General features: G+C 47.2%; 2 protein-coding genes across 2 annotated transcripts in view; one reads left to right on the top strand and one right to left on the bottom strand.

Moving 5' to 3' along the window:
- LOC115464772 (oocyte zinc finger protein XlCOF6-like) overlaps positions 1-22,230 on the top strand; it is a 524,570-nt gene that overhangs the window by 131,254 nt on the left and 371,086 nt on the right. The window lies entirely within an intron of this gene.
- On the bottom strand, positions 13,720-20,258 carry LOC115460008 (zinc finger protein 260-like). Its single transcript, XM_030189870.1, has 3 exons — positions 20,216-20,258; positions 17,126-17,245; positions 13,720-15,776 (listed from the first exon to the last, which is right to left on the bottom strand). The coding sequence occupies exons 1-3, from the start codon at positions 20,256-20,258 to the stop codon at positions 13,945-13,947; spliced, it is 1,995 nt and encodes a 664-aa protein (XP_030045730.1). The 3' UTR covers positions 13,720-13,944.

Here is a 22,230-nt window from a genome sequence, read left to right as displayed (position 1 = left end):
TACCTGGCAAGATCCCAAAAACATACAATACATTTTATGCTGCTTATCCTAGAAATAAGCAGTGGATTTTCCACAAATCCATTTTAATAATGGTCTATGAACCTTTCCTTTAGGAAGCCATCCAACCCTTTTTTAAACCCCGCTAAGCTAACTGTTTTTACCACATTCTCTGGCAACAAATTCCACAGTTTAATTACAAGTCTTCAATGGGGCCTGTGGCCAGTGGGCATTGAAGCCTCTCCTTGATGGCCAATCCCTCATACTTTAGGTCACTGTCAGGCTTATTTTCAAAAATCAGGAGATGGGCGTCCTTCTCTCAGGGTCGCCCAAATTGGCATAATCGAAAGCCGATTTTTGGCGCCCTCAATTTCTTTCTATCATGGGGACGACCAAAGTTCACAGGGGCGTGTCAGCAGCGTAGCGAAGGTGGGACTGGGGCGTGCTTAAGAGATGGGCGTCCTCGGCCGATAATGGAAAAAAGAAGGGCGTCCCTGATGAGCACTTGGCTGACTTTACTTGGTCCATTTTTTCTTGCGACCAAGTCTCAAAAAGGTGCCTGAACTGACCAGATGACCACCAGAGGGAATCAGGGATGACCTCCCCTTACTCCCCCAGTGGTCACCAACCCCCCTCCCACCCTAAAACAAAACTTAAAAATTTGTTTCTGCCAGCCTCAAATGTCATACCCAGCTCCATGACAGCAGTATGCAGGTCCCTGGAGCAGTTTTAGTGGGTGCAGTGCACTTCAGGCAGGCGGACCCAGGCCCATCCCCCCCTACCTGTTACACTTGTGGTGGTAAATGTGAGCCCTTCAAAACCCACCAGAAACCCACTGTAGCCACATGTAGGTGCCCCCCTTCACCCCTTAGGACTATGCTAGTGTTGTACAGTTGTGGGGAGTGGGTTTTGGGGAGCTCAGCACCAAAGGGAGCTATGCACCTGGGAGCAATTTCAGAAGTCCACTGCAGTGCCCCCTAGGGTGCCCAGTTGGTGTCCTGGCATGTCAAGGGGTCCAGTGCACTATGAATGCTGGCTCCTCCCATGACCAAAGGGCTTGGATTTGGTCATTTCTGAGATGGGCATCCTCGGTTTCCATTATCGCCGAAAACCAAGGACGACTATCTCTAAGGATGACCATCTATAAGGTTGACCTAAATGTTGAGATTTGGGCGTCTCCGACCATATTATCGAAATGAAAGATGGATGCCCCGTTTGATTATGCCCCTCTGTGTATCTCAGGGGACAGCTGCAGAGCAGACTGGCAATCCTCATGCTTTTCTCCTTAGCCCCTATAGCAGGAAGCCAAGGCTCCTGTGGGCCCCAGGGTTATAGGGTATGATACATACCTGTAGCAGGTGTTCTCCGAGGACAGCAGGCTGATTGTTCTCACGACTGGGTGACGTCCGCGGCAGCCCCCACCAACCGGAAAAAAGCTTCGCGGGACGGTCGGGACGCAGGGCACGCCCACCGCGCATGCGCGGCCGTCTTCCCGCCCGTGCGTGACCGCTCCCGCCAGTTGAATAACTAGCAAAAGATGAAACACACAACTCCAAAGGGGAGGAGGGAGGGTAGGTGAGAACAATCAGCCTGCTGTCCTCGGAGAACACCTGCTACAGGTATGTATCATACCCTTTCTCCGAGGACAAGCAGGCTGCTTGTTCTCACGACTGGGGTATCCCTAGCTCTCAGGCTCACTCAAAACAAGAACACAGGTCAATTGAACCTCGCAACGGTGAGGGAACAACAGAAATTGACCTACGAAGAACAACTAACTGAGAGTGCAGCCTGACCAGAATAAATTCGGGTCCTGGAGGGTGGAGTTGGATTTACACCCCAAACAGATTCTGCAGCACCGACTGCCCGAACCGACTGTCGCGTCGGGTATCCTGCTGGAGGCAGTAATGAGATGTGAATGTGTGGACAGATGACCACGTCGCAGCTTTGCAAATCTCTTCAATAGTGGCTGACTTCAAGTGGGCCACCGACGCTGCCATGGCTCTGACACTATGAGCCGTGACATGACCCTCAAGAGTCAGCCCAGCCTGGGCGTAAGTGAAGGAAATGCAATCTGCTAGCCAATTGGAGATGGTGCGTTTCCCGACAGCGACCCCTAGCCTGTTAGGGTCGAAAGAAACAAACAATTGGGCGGACTGTCTGTGGGGCTGTGTCCGCTCCAAGTAGAAGGCCAATGCTCTCTTGCAGTCCAATGTGTGCAACTGACGTTCAGCAGGGCGGGTATGCGGCCTGGGGAAGAATGTTGGCAAGACAATTGACTGGTTAAGATGGAACTCCGACACCACCTTCGGCAGGAACTTTGGGTGGGTGCGGAGCACTACTCTGTTGTGATGAAATTTGGTATACGGAGCATGAGCTACCAGGGCTTGAAGCTCACTGACCCTACGAGCTGAAGTAACTGCCACCAAGAAAATGACCTTCCAGGTCAAGTACTTCAGATGGCAGGAATTCAGTGGCTCAAAAGGAGGTTTCATCAGCTGGGTGAGGACGACGTTGAGATCCCATGACACTGTAGGAGGCTTGATAGGGGGCTTTGACAAAAGCAAGCCTCGCATGAATCGAACGACTAAAGGCTCTCCAGAGATGGCTTTACCTTCCACACGATAATGGTAAGCACTAATCGTACTAAGGTGATTCCTTACTGAGTTGGTCTTGAGGCCAGACTCTGATAAGTGCAGAAGGTATTCAAGCAGGTTCTGTGCAGGGCAAGAACGAGGTTCTAGGGCCTTGCTCTCACACCAAACGACAAACCTCCTCCACTTGAAAAAGTAACTCTTTTTAGTGGAATCCTTCCTAGAGGCAAGCAAGACCCGGGAGACACCCTCAGACAGACCCAACGCAGCGAAGTCTACGCCCTCAACATCCAGGCCGTGAGAGCCAGGGATTGAAGGTTGGGGTGCAGCAACGCTCCGCCGTTCTGCGAAATGAGAGTCGGAAAACACTCCAATCTCCACGGTTCTTCTGAGGACAACTCCAGAAGAAGAGGGAACCAGATCTGACGGGGCCAAAAGGGCGCTATCAGAATCATGGTGCCGCGGTCTTGCTTGAGCTTCAGTAAGGTCTTCCCCACCAAAGGTATGGGAGGATAAGCATACAGGAGGCCGGTCCCCCAATGAAGGAGAAAGGCGTCCGACGCTAGCCTGCCGTGTGCCTGAAGTCTGGAACAGAACAGAGGCAGCTTGTGGTTGGTCTGAGAGGCGAAAAGGTCCACCGAGGGGGTGCCCCACGCTCGGAAGATCTTGCGTACCACTCTGGCATGGAGAGACCACTCGTGCGGTTGCAAGACTCTGCTCAGTCTGTCGGCCAGACTGTTGTTTACGCCTGCCAGGTACGTGGCTTGGAGGAGCATGCCGAACTGACACGCCCAACGCCACATCCCAACGGCCTCCTGACACAGGGGGCGAGATCCGGTGCCCCCCTGCTTGTTGACGTAATACATTGCAACCTGATTGTCTGTCCGAATTTGGATAATTTGGCAGGACAGCCGATCTCTGAAAGCCTTCAGTGCGTTCCAGATCGCTCGGAGCTCCAGGAGGTTGATCTGCAGATCCTTTTCCTGGAGGGACCACAGACCCTGGGTGTGAAGCCCATCGACATGGGCTCCCCACCCCAGGCGAGATGCATCCGTCGTCAGCACTTTCGTGGGCTGCGGAATTTGGAATGGCCGTCCCAGGGTCAAATTGGTCCGGATGGTCCACCAGAGCAGTGAAGTGCGGCAACTGGTGGAGAGGCGGATGACATCTTCTAGATTCCCGGTGGCTTGAAACCACTGGGAAGCTAGGGTCCATTGAGCAGATCTCATGTGAAGACGAGCCATGGGAGTCACATGAACTGTGGAGGCCATATGACCCAGAAGTCTCAACATCTGCCGAGCTGTGATCTGCTGAGACGCTCTGGTCTGCGAAGCCAGGGCCAAGAGATTGGTAGCCCTCGCTTCGGGAAGGTAGGCCTGAGCCGTCTGGGTATTCAGCAGCGCTCCTATGAATTCCAGAGACTGAGTAGGCTGGAGATGGGACTTTGGGTAATTGATCACAAACCCCAGCAGCTCCAGAAGTTGAATAGTGCACTGCATGGACCGGAGGGCTCCTGCCTCCGAGGTGCTCTTGACCAGCCAATCGTCGAGATATGGGAACACGTGCACTCCCAGCTTGCGTAGATACGCCGCCACCACCACGAGGCACTTTGTAAACACTCGTGGGGCAGAGGCGAGCCCAAAGGGCAGCACACAATACTGAAAGTGCCGTGCGCCCAGGCGGAATCTGAGATACTGTCTGTGAGCTGGCAGTATCGGGATGTGAGTGTATGCGTCCTTTAAATCCAGGGAACATAGCCAATCGTTTTTTCTGAATCATTGGCAGAAGGGTGCCCAAGGAAAGCATCCTGAACTTTTCTTTGACCAGGAATTTGTTCAGGCCTCTCAGGTCTAGGATGGGACGCATCCCCCCTGTTTTCTTTTCCACAAGGAAGTACCTGGAATAGAATCCCTGCCCTTCCTGCCCGGGTGGTACGGGCTCGACCGCATTGGCGCTGAGAAGGGCGGAGAGTTCCTCTGCAAGTACCTGCTTGTGATGGGAGCTGAAGGATTGAGCTCCCGGAGGACAATTTGGAGGCAGGGAGGTCAAATTCAGGGCGTATCCGCACCGCACTATTTGGAGAACCCACTGGTCGGAGGTTATGAGAGGCCACCTTTGGTGAAAAACTTTTAACCTCCCTCCGACCGGCAGATCGTCCGGTACGGACACTTGTAGGGCGGCTATGTTCCCATGGATCCAGTCAAAAGCCCGTCCCGGGCATTTGCTGTGGAGGCGCAGGGGGCTGCTTAGGCGCACGCTGTTGACGAGAACGAGCGCGCTGGGGCTGTCCCTGTGCCTGACGAGGCCTTCGGGCCAGCTGGTTGTACCTACGCTTCGCAAAAGAATAGGGTGCAGCCTGCCGGGCCCGGGAAAAACGTCCACCTGTGGAGGTGGATGCTGAAGGCGCCCGGTGGGAGAGCTTGTCGAGAGCGGTTTCCCGCTGATGCAGTTGGTCCACCATCTGCTCGACCTTCTCACCAAAAATGTTATCCCCCCGGCAAGGGACGTCGGCCAGTCTCTGCTGGGTGCGGTTGTCCAGGTCAGAGGCGAGCAGCCATGAGAGCCTGCGCATCACTATACCTTGGGCAGCAGCACGAGATGCCACGTCACAGGTGTCATAAATACCCCTGGACAGGAACTTTCTGCACGCCTTCAGCTGCCTGACCACCTCCTGATAAGGCCTGGACTGCTCCGGCGGGAGCTTCTCGACCAGGTCCGCCAGTTGTTGCACATAGGTCCGCATGTGAATGCTCATATAGAGCAGGTATGATTGGATGCGGGTCACGAGCATGGAGGATTGGTAGGCCTTCCTCCCAAACGAGTCCAGAGTGCGAGACTCCCGCCCCGGGGGCGCCGAGGCGGTATCCCTCGAACTCCGTGCCCTCTTGAGAGCAGAATCCACGACCGCTGAGTCATGGGGCAATTGGGGCCGCATGAGCTCTGGGTCAGAGTGGATCCTGTACTGGGACTCTGCTTTCTTGGGAATGGTGGGGTTAGTTAATGGTCGCACCCAGTTCCGAAGCAGCGTCTCCTTTAGGACATTGTGCAGCGGCACCGTGGAGGACTCTCTAGGTGGTGATGGATAGTCGAGGACCTCGAGCATCTCGGCCCTCGGCTCTTCCACAGAGACCACGGGGAAGGGAATGCTGATAGACATATCCCGCACAAAGGAGGCAAAAGAGAGACTCTCAGGAGGTGAGAGCTTCCTCTCCGGTGAAGGCGTGGGGTCCGAGGGAAGGCCCGTAGACTCCTCTGAGGAGAAATATCTAGGGTCCTCCTCTTCCCCCCACGAGTCCTCATCCTCGGTATCGGACATTAGCTCATGTAGCTGAGTCCTGAACCGGGCCCGGCTCGACGTCGAGGCACCGAGGTCTCGGTGTCGTCGAGCGGTGGACTCCCGCGCCGGCGGGGACGGAGCTCCCTCCATCGACGTCGACGGGGACTCCACCTGCGTGGCGGTCGAGACCGGCGCCGCAAGCGGCGGCGGTGTCGACGGCCCCGGCGCCGGGCTAGAGCTCACCGGCGCCACAGTCATCGGCGCCGAGGGCGCAAGCACCCCTGGCGCCGGCACAGCCTGGCGCATCAGTCCTTCCAGGATCCCCGGAAGGATGGCTCTGAGGCACTCGTCTAGGCCCGCTGCCGGGAAAGGCGGTGGGGCCGGTAAGGGTGTCGGTGCCGGAAGCTGCTGGGGGCCAGGAGACGGCACCGAGGTGCCGGAACCCCGACGCGTCGGTACCTCCACAACCGACGGAGACCTCTCCTCTCGACGATGACGCTTCGGCGTCGCCTCCTCTCCGACATCCGGATGCACCGAGGGCGACCGGTGACGGCGCTTCTTATCTTTCTTCCGATGCCCGTCACCGGTGCCGGAAGGCATGGAGGAGGAGGAGGTCGATCCCCCTCGGTCTCGAGGTACCGGGTCAGACAGGGTTCGGTCCCGTGGCCCACGAGCTGAGGGAGTGACCGGGGCCGATTGCCCACGCGGCCTCTCACCGGCGGACCGGCGGGCCGACGGGACCTGTTCTCCTGGGGTCGCTGCCATCGGTGCCGATGTCTCGGGCATCGATACCGGTACCGAAGGACCGGCCGTCGATACCGATGCCGTCGAGTTCGACGTCGAGGGGCCGGCGCAAGTTCCAAAAAGACGGTCCCGCAGAACTTGCCTCGCAACCTGAGTCCGTTTCCGGAGACCTAGACACAAAGAACACGACTTGAGATTGTGCTCCGGCCCGAGGCACTGGAGGCACCAAGCGTGGGTGTCGGTCTGCGAGATCGGCCGGCCGCAGCGACCACACTTCTTAAATCCACTCGGGACCTTCGCGGACATCGACGGAAAAATCGCGTCGGCGAAGTCAAAGTCGTCAATGGTGGCTGGAATCACACCACGGAAAAAGAAACGACCGAGCGACCACTAGGCCGCAACGTGGCGTCCCCGCTAGAAGCGAGGGAAAAAGGGGAGCGCGTGCTCCACACGCGCAGGTTTTTTTTTTTTTTTTTGAAACAAAAAGGGGAACCGTACGGTAACCAGAAGCAAAGCGACGATCCGCGTAAACGCGATCGAGAAAATCCGGCGGCTGAAAACAGAGAGTGGCAAAAGCACAACTCTCTCCAGTCGCGGAAAAAAAGGAACTGGCGGGAGCGGTCGCGCACGGGCGGGAAGACGGCCGCGCATGCGCGGTGGGCGTGCCCTGCGTCCCGACCGTCCCGCGAAGCTTTTTTCCGGTTGGTGGGGGCTGCCGCGGACGTCACCCAGTCGTGAGAACAAGCAGCCTGCTTGTCCTCGGAGAACCATTTCTCCTTACTGGACCATCTCTTGGGAGAAAAGACAAGGCTTCTCCCTTAACTGAGAGTTTATACTGCCCTCCAAAATCTTACATCTTTATCTTTTTTTGAACTCTGGATTTTTATTATCAGTTTTCATCCAAAAATAACATTATAAACAATGAAACCAGCATAAGCTCAAAATATAAAGCAAGAAATCTTCTTTCACCACTACACCCCAACCCTCCCCTCATAATAAAAAAATATACAAAAGTGATGAAGGCACTCTAGCAAGTACCAATCCCACAAACGAGGGAATAAAAGTGAATTCCCTCTACCCCCCCCCCCCCCTCCCAAACTCAAAACCAGAGCACTCTCAGATGCATGGTGGACAGTCCATTCTTCCTGGTTCAGGCTAAAATGGCCTAATAACGATCAGTCAGTTGCTTCAGGTCTTGAAAAACCCGCAATAATCAGTCGGCAGCAGTCAGTATTTTTTTAAACCTTCACTGTCTAAATTAGCCCTGGATATTCAATGCTGGGCCTTGTATCGGCACCAGCATTCAGTATTTGGACCTAACCGGACTGAAGCTAGCTGCCAGAACTTAGTGGGTCTTGGCCAATTCAGCCAGGATCCACATAGGATACTTATAAGAGTCCCAACCAGTGGTGTGCTGGTAAATTTTTAACAACAGGCTCTCTCCCCGGTCCACCTCGGCGCCCCCCGTCCACCACTCTGTCCCCCCAAAATTGCACAGCTGGCTATAGCTGGGGGGGGGGGGGCAACGCATTACTCTCTCCAGGGAAAAAAAATTAAATGATCCCAGGTTCCAATCTAATTCATGTTTAATATGGGATAAAATGCCATAAATAAGTAAATAAATATAAACTTTTAACATTCAGCACCTGATTCTCAAAGTGGATATATTCCAAACACTATAATGAAAATAAAAAAAGAATTTCTACCTTTGTTGTCTGGTGACTTTGTTTCTCTGATCATGCTGGCCCAGTGTCTGATTCTGCTGATCTCTATCTGTTCCCTTGACTCCGTTTCCAGGGCTTCCTTTCCATTTATTTCTTTTCTTTCCTCCTTTCTTCTTCATTTCTGGTCCTCCGCAGACTTGACTGTACAGTGGATCCAGCTTCTGCCTATTTTCTCCATCCATGTGCAGTTTCTCTCCTCACTTCTTTTTCCCTCATCTAATCTCCTTCCTCTATCTTCCCTCCGTGTCCAGCATTTCTTCTCTCTCCCTTGTCCCTTCCCACCCCTCCATCCATATCCAGAATTTCTCTTGCCCTCCCCTCCATCCATGTCCTGAAACTCTCCTCTCTCCCCTGCCCCCCTCTATCCATCCATACCCAGCAATTGTCTTCTCTCCTCTGCCCCCCTACCCATCCATGCCCAGCAATTTTCTCTCCCCTGCCCCCCTCTATCCATTCATACCCAGCAATTGTCTTCTATCCCCTACCCTCCATGCCCAGCAATTGGCTTCTCTCCCCTGCCCCCTCTACCCATCCCTGCCCAGCAATTGGCTTCTCTCCCCTGCCCCCCTCTACCCATCCCTGCCCAGCAATTGGCTTCTCTCCGCTGCCCCCCTCTACCCATCCCTGCCCAGCAATTGGCTTCTCTCCCCTGCCCCCCTCTACCCATCCCTGCCCAGCAATTGGCTTCTCTCCCTTGCCCCCCTCTACCCATCCCTGCCCAGCAATTGGCTTCTCTCCCCTGCCCCCTCTACTCATCCCTGCCCAGCAATTGGCTTCTCTCCCCTGCCCCCCTCTACCCATCCCTGCCCAGCAATTCTCCTCCCTTCCCTGCCCTCCCCTCCCGCTCCCAAACGTGCAGCAATTTTCCTTCGCCCCCCACTGTCCCCTCCCGCTCCCATCCATCTTGTTTAGTACCTCTCCGTTGAAGTGCCGCCTTATTTAAGCCCTGCTGCGTCTCCAGTCTTCCCTCCCTGCTTGCTTCGATTAGTTCATTCGTTGTGCCCTTAATCCCGCCTTCTGACGTACGACCCATGAAATTCACCGGGAGATCTTTCCAACGACAACAGAGTTGTTTGATCGCATCTAACTTTTCCGTGATGCTTTTCTTATAGACCCAGGCCTGATCTGCTCCCAGGTGCACCCCGAGGTATTTGATGCCCACCCGAGCCAATGACATAGAAAAGTTAGGTAATGAGGTACTAACACATGAGCAGCTAATGGGTAAAGCTTCCGATTTCCCAAAGTTTATGCTAAGACCTGAAAATGCACCAAAGTCACGGACAATGGTCATGACCTGCGGTAGACTAGAAGACACATTATCAAGCACCAGGAGCATGTCGTCCGCAAATAGATTAATTTGATACTCCTTTCCCCCCACAGAAACCCCCTTCAAAGCCGGGTCCTGACAAATCCGCGCAGTGAAAGGCTCTAGGGTAAGAACAAATAAACGAGGGGACAACGGGCACCCCTGTCGAGTTCCCCCATGCAGCGAAAACTTTTCAGTTAGAGTGTCATTAATGAAGATCTGAGCAGAGGTATTGCTATAGAGTACACTAATCCAGTCTAAAAAATCCCCCTGTATACCGAATTGTTTCAAAACCCAGAACAAATACTCCCACACCACTTTATCGAAAGCTTTCTCTGCGTCCAGAATGGCTAAAGTTGCGTCCCCCAAATATCGGCTCCCCTCCAACTAACTGAGTTGAAACATATGGATGCAAGATACAGAACTAACAGGAATACTTTTAACAAAACTTCATGGGAGAATTCCTTTCTGACCCCCACCCCTCCAGCTCACTTCCCGAGCTCGGTAATGATGGTTCCAGGAGATGTCCAGACACTCTAGAAAAGGGGGGGGAGGGGAATGGGACTTGATATACTGCCTTTCTGTGGTATTTTGCAACTACATTCAAAGCGGTTTACATATATACAGGTACTTATATATATATATATTCTATTCTCCACCAATTACATATAAGGTAATATGATAAGAATAAAGAATATGTAAGAAAAGGGGGAATCAAATACTATATTTGTTGAATTACATTAACCTGCACTGCAAGGTTTAAGAACATGTGCTCAGAACATAAAGACCATATATTTAATGTTGGTTTGCCCCACTCACACCTGCGGGTGATGTAAAATAGGAGCAGGATTCCGAGAAGCCAGATGTTAGCAGTCGTGGCAACTTCTCAGGAATCAGCACACCGGAATGAGGGGCAAGCAACAGAAACTAACCACGTCACTTACCCTCGAAGGATAGGTGAGGAAATGTAAACTAAATGTAGGGATTTTGCTTAGATCTTGGTGTCGCACAATGAACTAGTCTTCAATTTATTTAAGAATATTTATTGTCTTATCTTTACCCAATAATAAAATAACATTCACAACAACAGTTTAACAAGGAACATAAGATAATTGTATAACAGTGTTTTTAACCTTCAACTTTCCACTTTCTGATTCTAATGATTCGCAGTTTCTATAAAGAAATACTCATATGGTTTATATGCTTTCTTTTCACAGGACTTCACACAACATCGTATATCTATCACATAAGTATCAATTTTCTTTAACCTTTCTTTCAGAAGTGTAAAAGCTACTGTGTATTTAAACCACGTAAATATTTCACCAAAATTTGATTCTTTGTGTGTTCTGTTCTCTTTTCACAGGTTTCCGGCTAGTTGTTCTTTACCATGGACTTTGGGTAAGTAAATCTTTATGTTTTCTCTCATGTATAGCTGTGTATGTTTCTTTCCTACTAGTTTTCCTTTTCAGTGTCATCAGTTACTTAGCTGTAGTAGTTTTCTCTTTTCTTTTCCCGGGATGTAGGCTTGCTTGTGTTGGAGCTCATGGGTTGTCTGGTTTTCTTCCTTCTTTCTGCAGTCTTCTCCCTACACCTCACACTTAATGAAAGTAATTGGATGCAAAACCCTAATCTTCCTATTTTTCTCTTAAGGGATCTAAAACAGGGAGTGCTTTTAACAGCTTAACTGGGATCTCTAACTAAATAAAATCAAATTAAATAAAAATCCCTTACTTTCCAGCGCCTATTCTAGGATTTTCTCTTTCCTAATCTCAATCAGAGCGTTTGGTCTCTCTCAGTGGTGCAGCACAGCTTCAACATTCCACCAGCAGCACAGCTCTGAACATTCCACTCACTGTTCCCACCTTACATACACAGCCTTTTAAAATTCTTTTTCCCTTACAATGTATAATTTTCCCCAAAATTGTATTAAACCTACTCAACCCCCCCTACTTAACCTCCCTCTCACATTCATTAAATTTTAACTAAGCTCTTACACAAACCCCTCCAAACATATAAATTATAGCAAAAACACTTATCTCCTTGAACAGATACTACTCCTAGTTCTCTCCCCACCTTCAATTATACGAACTACCTTTAAAATTATTTTTCCTTCCTTTTTCCACTCAAATTACTCCTCTCTCACTCACACACACACACACACACACACAGTGCAGCGCTTCTTCTCTCTCTGAGACCCAAACTCACTCTCTCAACTCCCAACTGACCAGCAAGCCGTTGCCAAGGCGACCAGGACTCAGCTTGCTCAGCTGTTGTCCCAGGGTGATGTCACTATAGAACCCTGATGTCACTATAGAACTCTTATTGTTTTTCTCTGGAGGAGCTCAGGAAAGATTATTTTAACCCCTTAGGGTTACATTAACTTTAAAAGGTTTATTTACAATACAGGTACTATAACAATGTTACAAGAGAGGGGCAGTTTTTTAAGAATCTTTCACAAGAGAAATGTGCTTTTCAAGATATCAAGTCTGAATTATAATTATGCTGGATAATGGTAACTCACTTCAACAGAGGCTGCTGGGTGGAGTGATGGAGATCCTTGCTGAAACAGGAGTCTTTTGTTGCAGAATTGTAGTTGAAGCCTGGAGAAAGTCTTCAGGGTGTGTGTGAAGTCCAGCAGAGAGGCAGGAGGCAGATCCCAAGAGAGAGAGCTGGGCATTTTCCAGGCTTTTTATATTTTCTTGCTGGACCCTAGGTTGAAGTCCGGTGGGGTGTACTCGATCCAATGAAAACTCAGGTATAGCTGAAAACTGGTTTCATCTAGTTTTGACATGGAGCATGGTAACTGGTCACATGTTTAATGACATCATAAGACTTTCTGTCTTGACATCTGCTGGTAGATACACATCCATAAGGCAATCTTACAGGATTACAAGAGTCTTTGTCTGAGAGTAAGTGGGCTTCTTTTGTCAGATTAGATAGCTAGATGGGCTTTTCAGTCTGAGTGGAGTTTCACTGTCTTTGGTTAACTCCAGTCTTTGTGATTGCTGTCCATCTTCAGAGTTTTGTTCTTTGGAGATGTATCTAGATTGTAAGCTCTTTGAGCAGGGACTGTCTTTTTTTGTGTATGGTGTACAGTGCTGCGTATGCCTTGTAGCGCTATAGAAATGATAAGTAGTAGTAGTAGTAGTAGTAGTGTTGATGGGCTTAGGTATCCACCCAGCTAGTTTTTGTTATCAGTAGTTTCCAGGGGGGAAGGGGAAGATGAAAGCCAGACCAGTTTATCTGATTCTCTCCCAATAAGTCTTTGCAGCTGTATTTTTTTTATATATACATTTGTATCTGGTCCCCAAAATCAATAACTTTGACAATTAAACTCATATCGTGCTACACTTATTTTGTAAAGCTTACTTAGGAGACAAAGGTTAAATTTTATTATTATGGATTACACATTTGCTGTCCAAAGGAAGGTATTTCTTCTCTGTACTCCTGTAAAAGGCAGCACTAATGAGATTGCAGAACATTTCTTTGAAGTTTAACCTTTGGTATAAAAACTACACAAAGAGATACCTTCACAGGTGATGTCACATAAAGGTTTGGTTACATTTAATAAAGCAAACACCTCTTTTACTAAACACATCTGACCATTTGTCAGCCTAAGGAAAAGGAACAGAACAGACAGGGTTCACCCGCTATCTGACGCACAATTAAGTCATAAAACAATTATGGCGAAGCCTTCTAATTCAGGAGTGATTTACCCAAGACATAACGAACCACTTCCATAACTCCAAAACACATGCAAAAATGACATGGAGTCTCAGCTCTGGTCACATCTCTAACAGTAAAGAATCCTGCTGGATTTGGAAGGTTTAATATGTGGGCTACAAAAATTAGTTGCATTCCTAGTATCCTTTGAATTTATAAGAAGGGGTACAGACTTATCAAAGGATATTACAGTGCATAACAAGAAGCATCATTCCAGATGTTAATCCTCTAATCTGACCGTATGCTGTATGAGCTTAAGAATGATTTATAGCTCCCAACCAGTTTATTATCTGATCTTCTCTGGTATAAAGGCTACACAAGGAAAAGGAAAACAAACAAATGACCTACACAGGTTCTAGCCACTCTACCCTACAAGACTTTTTTTTTGTTAATTATTATCGCCCCTTCTTTGTAAAACGACACAGAAAAGTAAAGTTCTGCTGCCCTCTGATGGACTTGCACCCAAAGAGGTCAACGATGAAGTTGAATTTTTATTCCCTTTTGTAACCAGATACAGAGCCTGAGTATGTAGCATGCAGCTTGGTGAGGTGTATTCTCTGACAGGCGTTTGCCACATTCAGATCATATAAATGGTTTCACTCCATCATGGATTCTCAGATGCTTTGTAAGAATTGCCCTTTGACTATAGCTTTTACCACACTCTGTACAAGCAAATGGTTTCACACCTGTATGTATTCTCTGGTGCAAGGTGAGCTGAATGTTCCGACTGAAATTTTTACCACATTCAGTACATAAAAATGGTTTAAATCCAGTGTGGATTCTCTGGTGAAGAGTGAGGCTTGCTTTCCGACTAAAGTTTTTACCACACTCAGAGCATATGAATGGTTTCACTCCTGTGTGGATTCTCAGGTGCTTTATGAGATCTGCCTTCTGTCTGTAGCTGTTATCACACTCTGTACATACAAATGGTTTCACACCTGTATGCATTCTCTGATGCATAGTGAGATGTGTGTTCTGACTGAACCCTTTACCACATTCAGTACACTGAAATGGTTTCTCTCCTGTGTGAATTCTCTTGTGAACAGTGAGGTGCGCCTTGTTATTGAAACTTTTAGCACACTCAGAACACATAAATGGTTTCAGCCCTGTGTGGATACTCTCATGCACAATAAGATGTGCCTTCTGACTGAAGCTTTTACCACACTCAGAACATGTAAATGGTTTTATTCCTGTGTGGATTCTCTGGTGCTTTGTGAGGCCTTCTTTGAACCTGAAGCTTTTATCACATTCTGTACATAAAAATGGCTTCGAACCAGTGTGGGTTCTCTGGTGCATAGTGAGATGGTGCTTGTGGCTGAAGCTTTTACCACACTCAGAGCATGTAAATGGTTTAATTCCTGTGTGAATTCTCTGGTGTCCAGTAAGATGAATCTTCTGACTGAAACTTTTACCACACTGAGTGCATATAAATGGTTTCTGATGTACTTTAACGCTGTCCTCAGTGATGCTTTCACCACACTCAGTAGATAGAGATGGTTTCACTCCTGAATGGATTCTATGGTGCATTGTGCGTTTTCCACATTGGACACTATTATCACTGTCAGAAGATGTATATACACTCTCATCTCTTTTAACTTTCTGGTATTTTGAGACGTTTGTTGTCTTACAAAAGATTTTTTCAGATTTAGTACAAGTGATCGATTCCACACCAGTTGGAGTTATTTTATGTTCTGTGAATGTATTCATGCGACTGGAGATTTTCTTACATTCTGTACCTGAAACTTGTTTCTCTCCTGGGTGGAATTTAGCATTTCTTGTAAAGTTTTCTTCCTGTTTGGACTTTTTGTCACAACCACGAAATGAATATATTCTTTTATCAACGTTGTTTTTCTGGTGTTTTGTAATATCTGACTTATTAATAAAGCTTTTCCCATATTGTGTAACTGTACACATTCTAGTTTCTTTATCATTTTTCTGGTGTTGCATTAGCTCTTTCGTCCTACTGAAACCATTCTCATAACACAAAATATTTGTCTCTTTTATGCATGTTTTATGTTGTCCCTGTAGTTCTCCCTTTTGATTGTAAGTTTCTCCACAGTCTGTACATGTAGATGGTCTTTCTTCAGCATCAGATTTTTGCCGTATTAGAGCTACACAATTATTGAGGGATCTCTCACAAACATCGCATAAACATCTTTGGTCTTTCATCTGATTTCTCTGCTCTTTGCCTGTATGTGTGATAGTTCCGGTCCCGTGTACACATAGAGCTGAGCTTCCTGTTGAATTTTTTGGTTTGTTTTCTGGGATGCACTGATGGTTTCCCTTTTCTCCCCAATTAGAGCAGAAAGATGTTTCTTCATCATCTCTTTCTGAGAACATATTTTCCCCTTCAGGCTTCGCGCTGAGCTTCCAGTGATGCATCTCTAGATTACTGTTTCTAAGATCATCATTTTCTAGATTAAAAAAAAAAAGAATATTGGGCATTATTGTAGGAGAAGAACATTTCAGTAATACAATACCCCTTTATAAATTTGCCACCCTTCTTTTCTGGAAATACATTTCCAAGCTGATCACTGCAAGAGATGCAGATAGCATATATGATCGCATTCAAGTCAATATTTAAAAGCACTTTTTTGGTTTTCCCACATAAAGTATAAGAAAAGCCATGCTGAGCTGGGCCAAGCTCTGTCACATCCAGAAGCCTTTCTTTCACAATGGTCTGTCTGGGTCACAAATGCCCAGCAGATCCCAAAAAGTAGATTTACTTCTGTTGGCTCATTTTCAAGGATGAGCAATGGCTCTTCCAAGTCTGCCTGATCATAACATTTTTATGGACTTGCTAAGCCTCTCTTGAAGCCCTCTATATGTGGCTTAACCACGTTCTTCAGCACCTGATTCCACAACTTAATTATGTATGACAGGTAAAACAAACTTTCTACGATTTGTTTTCAAGCTGCTGGTCATTGGTTTCATAGAGTGTCATTTTGTTTTTGTGTTGTTTGAAATGTTAAATAACTGTTCTGTGTTTAACAGCCTTATGTAAGGAGACATGAATTATATCATCGGTTTCTGAACCCATGGAGAAAAATGGTACAGAGAAAAAAAACCGCCAAAATCTTATGTATTAATTGGAGAAAAGTATCTCTACCAATAAAAACCTGTTCGGTACATCATTAAGTAGTTAATTATCTAAGCACTCTTTCACAATGAGTTCTTCTAAACTGACCCATCCCAAAAAATGAAAAAAAATAACTGTACATAGTGGAATTAGAAAAGGTACAGAGAAGGGCAATGAAAATGATAAAGGGGATGGGACAACTTCCCTATGAGGAAAGGCTGAAGCATCTAGTGCTCTTCAGCTTGGAGAAGAGATGGCTGAGGGGAGACATGATAGAGGTCTATAAAATAATGAGTGGAGTGGAACTGGTAGACATGAATCGTTTGTTTACTCTTTCCAAAAATACTAGGACTAGGGGGCATGCGATGATGCTACAAAGTAATAAATTTAATACAAATCGGAGAAAGTATTTCTTCATTCAACGTGCAATTAAACTCTCGAATTCATTATCAGAGAATATGGTAAAGGCGGTTAGCTTAGCGGTGTTTAAAAAGGGTCTGGACGGCTTCCTAAAGGAAAAGTCCACAGACCATTATTAAATTGACTTGGGAAAATCCACTGCTTATTCTGGGATAAGCATCATAAAATATATTGAGCTGGATTGGCCACTGTTGGAAACAGGATACTGGGCTTGACGGACCTTTGGTCTGTCCCAGTCTGGCAATACTTATGTACTGTACTCACCTGAGCAGCTGCTTTTCTCAGTTTCTTTTTTCACTGATTCCAGCTCATCTTTGATGTATGGCTCTTCCCCTCGGTCCATGCGGGATATAACATCAGGGGTGACAATTGAAGTGCCTGTTTCTAGGGCAAGAACAACATATTAGATTTCCCATAATCCTTTTGGGGGCGATTTCCTCAAATTCAGGACTTGGTGAATTCTTTCTTCTGGAAGTTTTCTAACATTAAAACTTGAATTAAAAAACAAAAAATTCAAACCTCAGGTAAAGAAGAAAAGTTTTGGCCCCTACATGTGTCAGGAAAGTCATGTAAACCCATGCCCCACTCTATCTGCCCTGTGGCTGCCTATGGCCTGCAGGAGACAGGCCCCATATGCTAAAGGTTTCTAGCGTTTGTGCTTTGGATGAGTCGTCCAGTACCTGGAATCAGGATTCTAAGACTTCTAAGAGTGGATGGCTGGTATCAAAAGAGTCGGTTTTCCCCGAGTCCTGTGGTAACCTCTTGCACCCCAGAACTGATGAAAGGACAGACTGTGTTCAAAAACCATCAGCTTTACTTGCCATGTACTGTACATGGGAACATGAAGTGGTATTTACAAAAAAAATTAATCAATTAGGTTAAACATTAACATAAAGAATTCACAATAGTTGTTACAAGGCAAAGGGTATTTAAGGATACACACTGCAAGATGTACACATAGTTCAGCTGGTGGCCAAAGTGAGATGTTAGCTTCTCTTCTGCAGTTCCTTAAATGCTCTAATGGAGAATAAAATCTTTACTTGGGGTGAGAAACCTCTCAACCACATGGTCTCTGAGGCTATGCCGAGTAGAACCTTTTCCGAGCCCTGCAGGAGCCAGGGCCAGTCCAGCCACTAGGCAACTGCCTAGGGCTGCAGCTTCTGGGGGGTGCAAAAGAGCGGCTGTAGTCAGAGCAAAACAATAGTTTCTGACAACTATACAAACTCAAAGAAATAGTAGGGTATACAGTAGGGAGGGTGGGCAGTTTTCAAACCCAGATTATTTATGTATGGGGAAGGAGAGAAGAGAGAGAGAGAAACATTATATTCAGGAAGGGAGGCAGGGAAGGAAGAGAGATGGACGAGGGGGTGAAGGGAAGGGTGAGAAAGATGCTGGACCTGGGGGTACAGAGGAGGGAGAGATGTTGGCCCTGGGAGTAGAAGGAAGAACATACAAACATGAATAGGGGGCACGCAATGAAGCTACTAAATAGTACATTTAAAATGAACCTGGGAAAATATTTCTTCACTCAATGAGTAATTAAACTCTGGAATTTTTTGCCAGAGAATGTGGTAAAAGCAGTCAGCTTAGCAGGGGTTAAAAAAGGTTTGGATAATCTCCTAAAAGAAAAGTCCATAAGCCATTATTAAGATGGACTTGGGAAAACCCACTGCTTATTTCTAGGATAAGCAGCATACAATCTGTTTTACTGTTCTGGGATCTTGCCAGGTACTTATGACCTGGATTGGCCATTGTTGGAAACAGGATACTGGGCTTGAAGGACCTTCGGTCTGTCCCAGCACGGCAACGCTTATGTTCTTATGATGTGCTATTAGACAGCATTTCCGTCCAATGGGAGCCGCCGGTGACGTCACCTATATGTAGCTGACACATCCTGCTTGTCCCAGGAGAAAGAGGAGTTGAACCACCACAGAGCTTCAAAATGAAGAAGAGGGATCTGCCTGCATTTGCAGACTAAGGCTCCTCTTGGTCTAGTACAGAATCACACCCGGCCTGAAAGCCAGAAGAGACACAGAGGGACTTCCAAAGGAAAAGAAATCTCCACCACTAACCAGAGATAACCTGTACAAATTTCACTCAGTGGCTGGGAGTAGGAAAGATACAGTCCCCGTCAGCTGTTTTACAGGCCCAGCCGTCTTATCTGTTCAAGGACAGGACATGGAGACATTTGCAGGCAGACTGTCGCTTCTAAAGTCACAAGCAGCAGTTCCCAGCAATACCTAGTGCCTTTAGCTATAGATATTTCTTTTCCGTGTTACTAAATCGATTTTTCTGGGCCTACTAATTTAGGCTTCAACAATGACGCATGGCTTATTAATCTATATTAATAAAAGGGGCCAGTCTATGTCAAGTGTTCAGCGCTGCGTGCGACTGGTAGCGCTATATAAATGCTATTAGTAGTAGTAGTAGTACAAAGCTATTAGGGGATCCTAGGCAAACCTTTTGCCTCCCAACTGAAGTCTTTTCTTTCTTCTGCGTAACCCTGGTAGTGCTTTAGAAATGTTAAATAGTAGTAGTCCTATGTTTTCTGCAGCTGTAGAGACCTCTAGTGGCTGTTTTCAACACTGCACTTTGACTAAATGCTCCACAGTTCTAGAACAAGGGGAGGGATCTCCTGACAAATGAAGTAATGGTGGGAGGAGAACCTCTTTGGAGGGAAACGTGATTGGTACAAACCTCCAGCCTTGTCCGAGTTATTTATCGTTGGCTTCTGCTTCCACAGCCATCATACCACTGAGCAGCAGTGTTGCCAGGTGGGCGGTTTTCCGCGACCCACGGCGGGAAATTTTTGCCCGCCGCGGGTTGCGGTTTTTTGGGCTTGTTTTGGGTCTTTTGGGCGGTTTTTTAAGCGTTTTTTTTCGGCCGCGGGGGCGGGGTTAATGACGTTTTGGGCGGGGTTAGTGATGTTTTGGGCGGGGCTAATGATGGGGAGGTGGGGCCGATGACGGCGGGGGCGGGGGTGTCAGGGGCGGGGGTGTCAGGGGCAGGGTTTGACTTTGGGCAGGTTTTGGGCTGGTTTTGGGCTGGTTTGGGTGGGGAAAAAATTTTCCACCTGGCAACCCTGCTGAGCAGGGGTTTTTATTTCAGCAAGTATGCACTGGAATACCGGCACCTTTTTTTCCTGCTTCCAAAAAATGTCCTATCTACCCCATTACACCTCTCACTCAAAATCTCCCAGCTTGTGGGGTTTTTCCCCTCAGTGCACCAGCCTTCCCCAAACTTGTGACCCTCAGACTCAGACGCAGCCACCTTCCAGGTAGAGCTATGCTGGGTTACATAGTTGAATACATTGTACTGGCTGGGAAAAAAAGCCCTGGTTACCCCACCACTTACCCAGTGAGCTGAAGGTCTCATAATTCTCCTTCATCACATCCATGTAAAGTTGCTTCTGTTGTTCTTGTAAATGCTCCCACTCCGCCTGGGAGAAATAGACAGCAATGTCCTCAAAGGTGACTGGGTCCTGAAACACAGACCACAGAAATACTCAGCACCTTCTGAATCACGTTCATCAGACACATCCCAGCCACAAACAGGCAAATTTTCAAAGCACTTAGCCTTCCAAAGTTCCATAGGTTTCTATGGAACTTTGGAAGGCTAAGTGCTTTGAAAATATCTAAAGTCACATAACACATAGTCCCAGAACAGGATTATATCAACTAGAAACTAGTTACACAAAACATCTGGTACATAGAGTCCCTTTCTCTAATTTCTTCTCTTCAGGAGGCGCTAAAAGTGCCTCTTCTCAGCCTCAATTCTGCTCTGGGTCTTACTAACGTCAGGCTGACTCTGCAGTGTCTCAGGTTAGAAAGATGCAACGTGTTTGTATAGAGAGGGCAGAAAGTTTGGGGCAATCTCCTACCTGAGCAGAAGCTCCTGCAAGCATTTTCCTCTCTGCTTTTGCTGTTTTGCAAGATTATAAATAAACAGGGAAGGGCTCCTTCTGTGACTAGGGGAGAGCTGTGTATTTGCTTGTCTGGTATTGGCGCCTCTCGGCAAAGCTCAGGAAGTGAAGCTGGATCCTCTTTCTCAGTTCCTTCCTCCTTCTTCACATCCTCATTTCTATATTCTGCATTCTCAGCTGTGACAATGCAGGATATTGTGGAACCCAGAAGAAAATTCCTCAGTGATCATGCTGGGGAGACAAGGAACAAGTCTGATGAGTCAGCAATGCAATCGATTTATTCACTGTTGAGTACAATATATTTGCCTAGGCAAGGAACAGATTCTGAACAGAGAGAGAGAGAGAGAGAGAGAGAGACTCTAACTGGCTACTTAAGATGACAAATGGCTTTAAGAAAAAGACAAAGAATAGAAAAAGAGGATGCAGACATTCTGCTGATATCAAGATATCTAAAAACTTAAGAATACATGATGAATTTTAGGGTGAATTTATCCCTCCTCCCAAATACCAATGGGCCAGCCACTTTTAATTTGTTAGTGGGAAATAAATCACCCGAGGCTACGTGCAGTTGAGAAAGCAATTCAAATCTTTTATTAGTAATTTACCAAATACAGATACAATTGGCAATTGCTTTGGGGAGAACGGTTGTTATACAAAGGTATTCGCAATCTAGATCTCCCTAGAAGTAGGAAATACAATCACTCTTATACCTTCATGGTGGCAACAAATTATTCATAGGTAATACACAGTGGCGTTCCTGGCCTGGATGGCACCCGGGGCGCAGCGCCGATGCGCCCCCCCCTCCGGTGAAATGACACCCCCCCCCCGGGTGCACGCCGCTGGGGGGGGGGGTGCCGCGGCGCGTGCTTGCTCCTCCAAGTTCACTAAACTTTGTTCGTTCGCAGCAGCTCCCTCTGCCCCGGAACAGGAAGTAACTCAGAAAGACTAATAATAATTTTTCCTAGAAATGCTAATAATATTGGTTCTTCTAGGAATACAAAGCCACCTTCCTTTGGAGTTATCAGGTTCTGCAACTGCAGAACATCTGTGACCACTATGATGTTGCGCTATGTTAATCTGTCTGTCCACCTACGCCCATTCCTCATTCTAGCTTGCACTTAGGTTTCTCAACTGATCATGTGGCTTGGTACGGATCTGAAGCTCAGGCCAGTATTCCACAAACTTAGGGCCTGTCGGCTTTTAGGAGGACTTGAGCCCTGAACCAAAGTAAAGACAATGGTTCATGATGTACAGTGATTGACATTATAAGTCACAAAAAATACACACATGAGCAGATTCTTCATATAGATTTGAAGTTCAAAAATTTAAGCTAGGCAAAACAACATCTGGCCATTGCTAATTATCATATTTAGAGCTATAGCGCCTTTGAAACACTATCAAGTTACAAAGATGAATAACCTTGAGAAATAGCAAGTCCTAAAAGAGA

Source organism: Microcaecilia unicolor, chromosome 1, assembly GCF_901765095.1.
Source record: "Microcaecilia unicolor chromosome 1, aMicUni1.1, whole genome shotgun sequence".
In the NCBI taxonomy this organism is placed as follows: domain Eukaryota; kingdom Metazoa; phylum Chordata; class Amphibia; order Gymnophiona; family Siphonopidae; genus Microcaecilia; species Microcaecilia unicolor.
This window is presented reverse-complemented; position numbering and strand designations above follow the sequence as displayed.

Coding starts and splice junctions, on each gene's coding strand:
- LOC115460008 (XM_030189870.1), bottom strand. CDS start 20,258: ATGGATGTGATGAAGGAGAATTATGAGACCTTCAGCTCACTGG. Junction 17,246..20,215: donor TGAGACCTTCAGCTCACTGG/GTAAGTGGTGGG, acceptor TTCTTGCCCTAG/AAACAGGCACTTCAATTGTC. Junction 15,777..17,125: donor TGAGAAAAGCAGCTGCTCAG/GTGAGTACAGTA, acceptor TTTTTAATCTAG/AAAATGATGATCTTAGAAAC.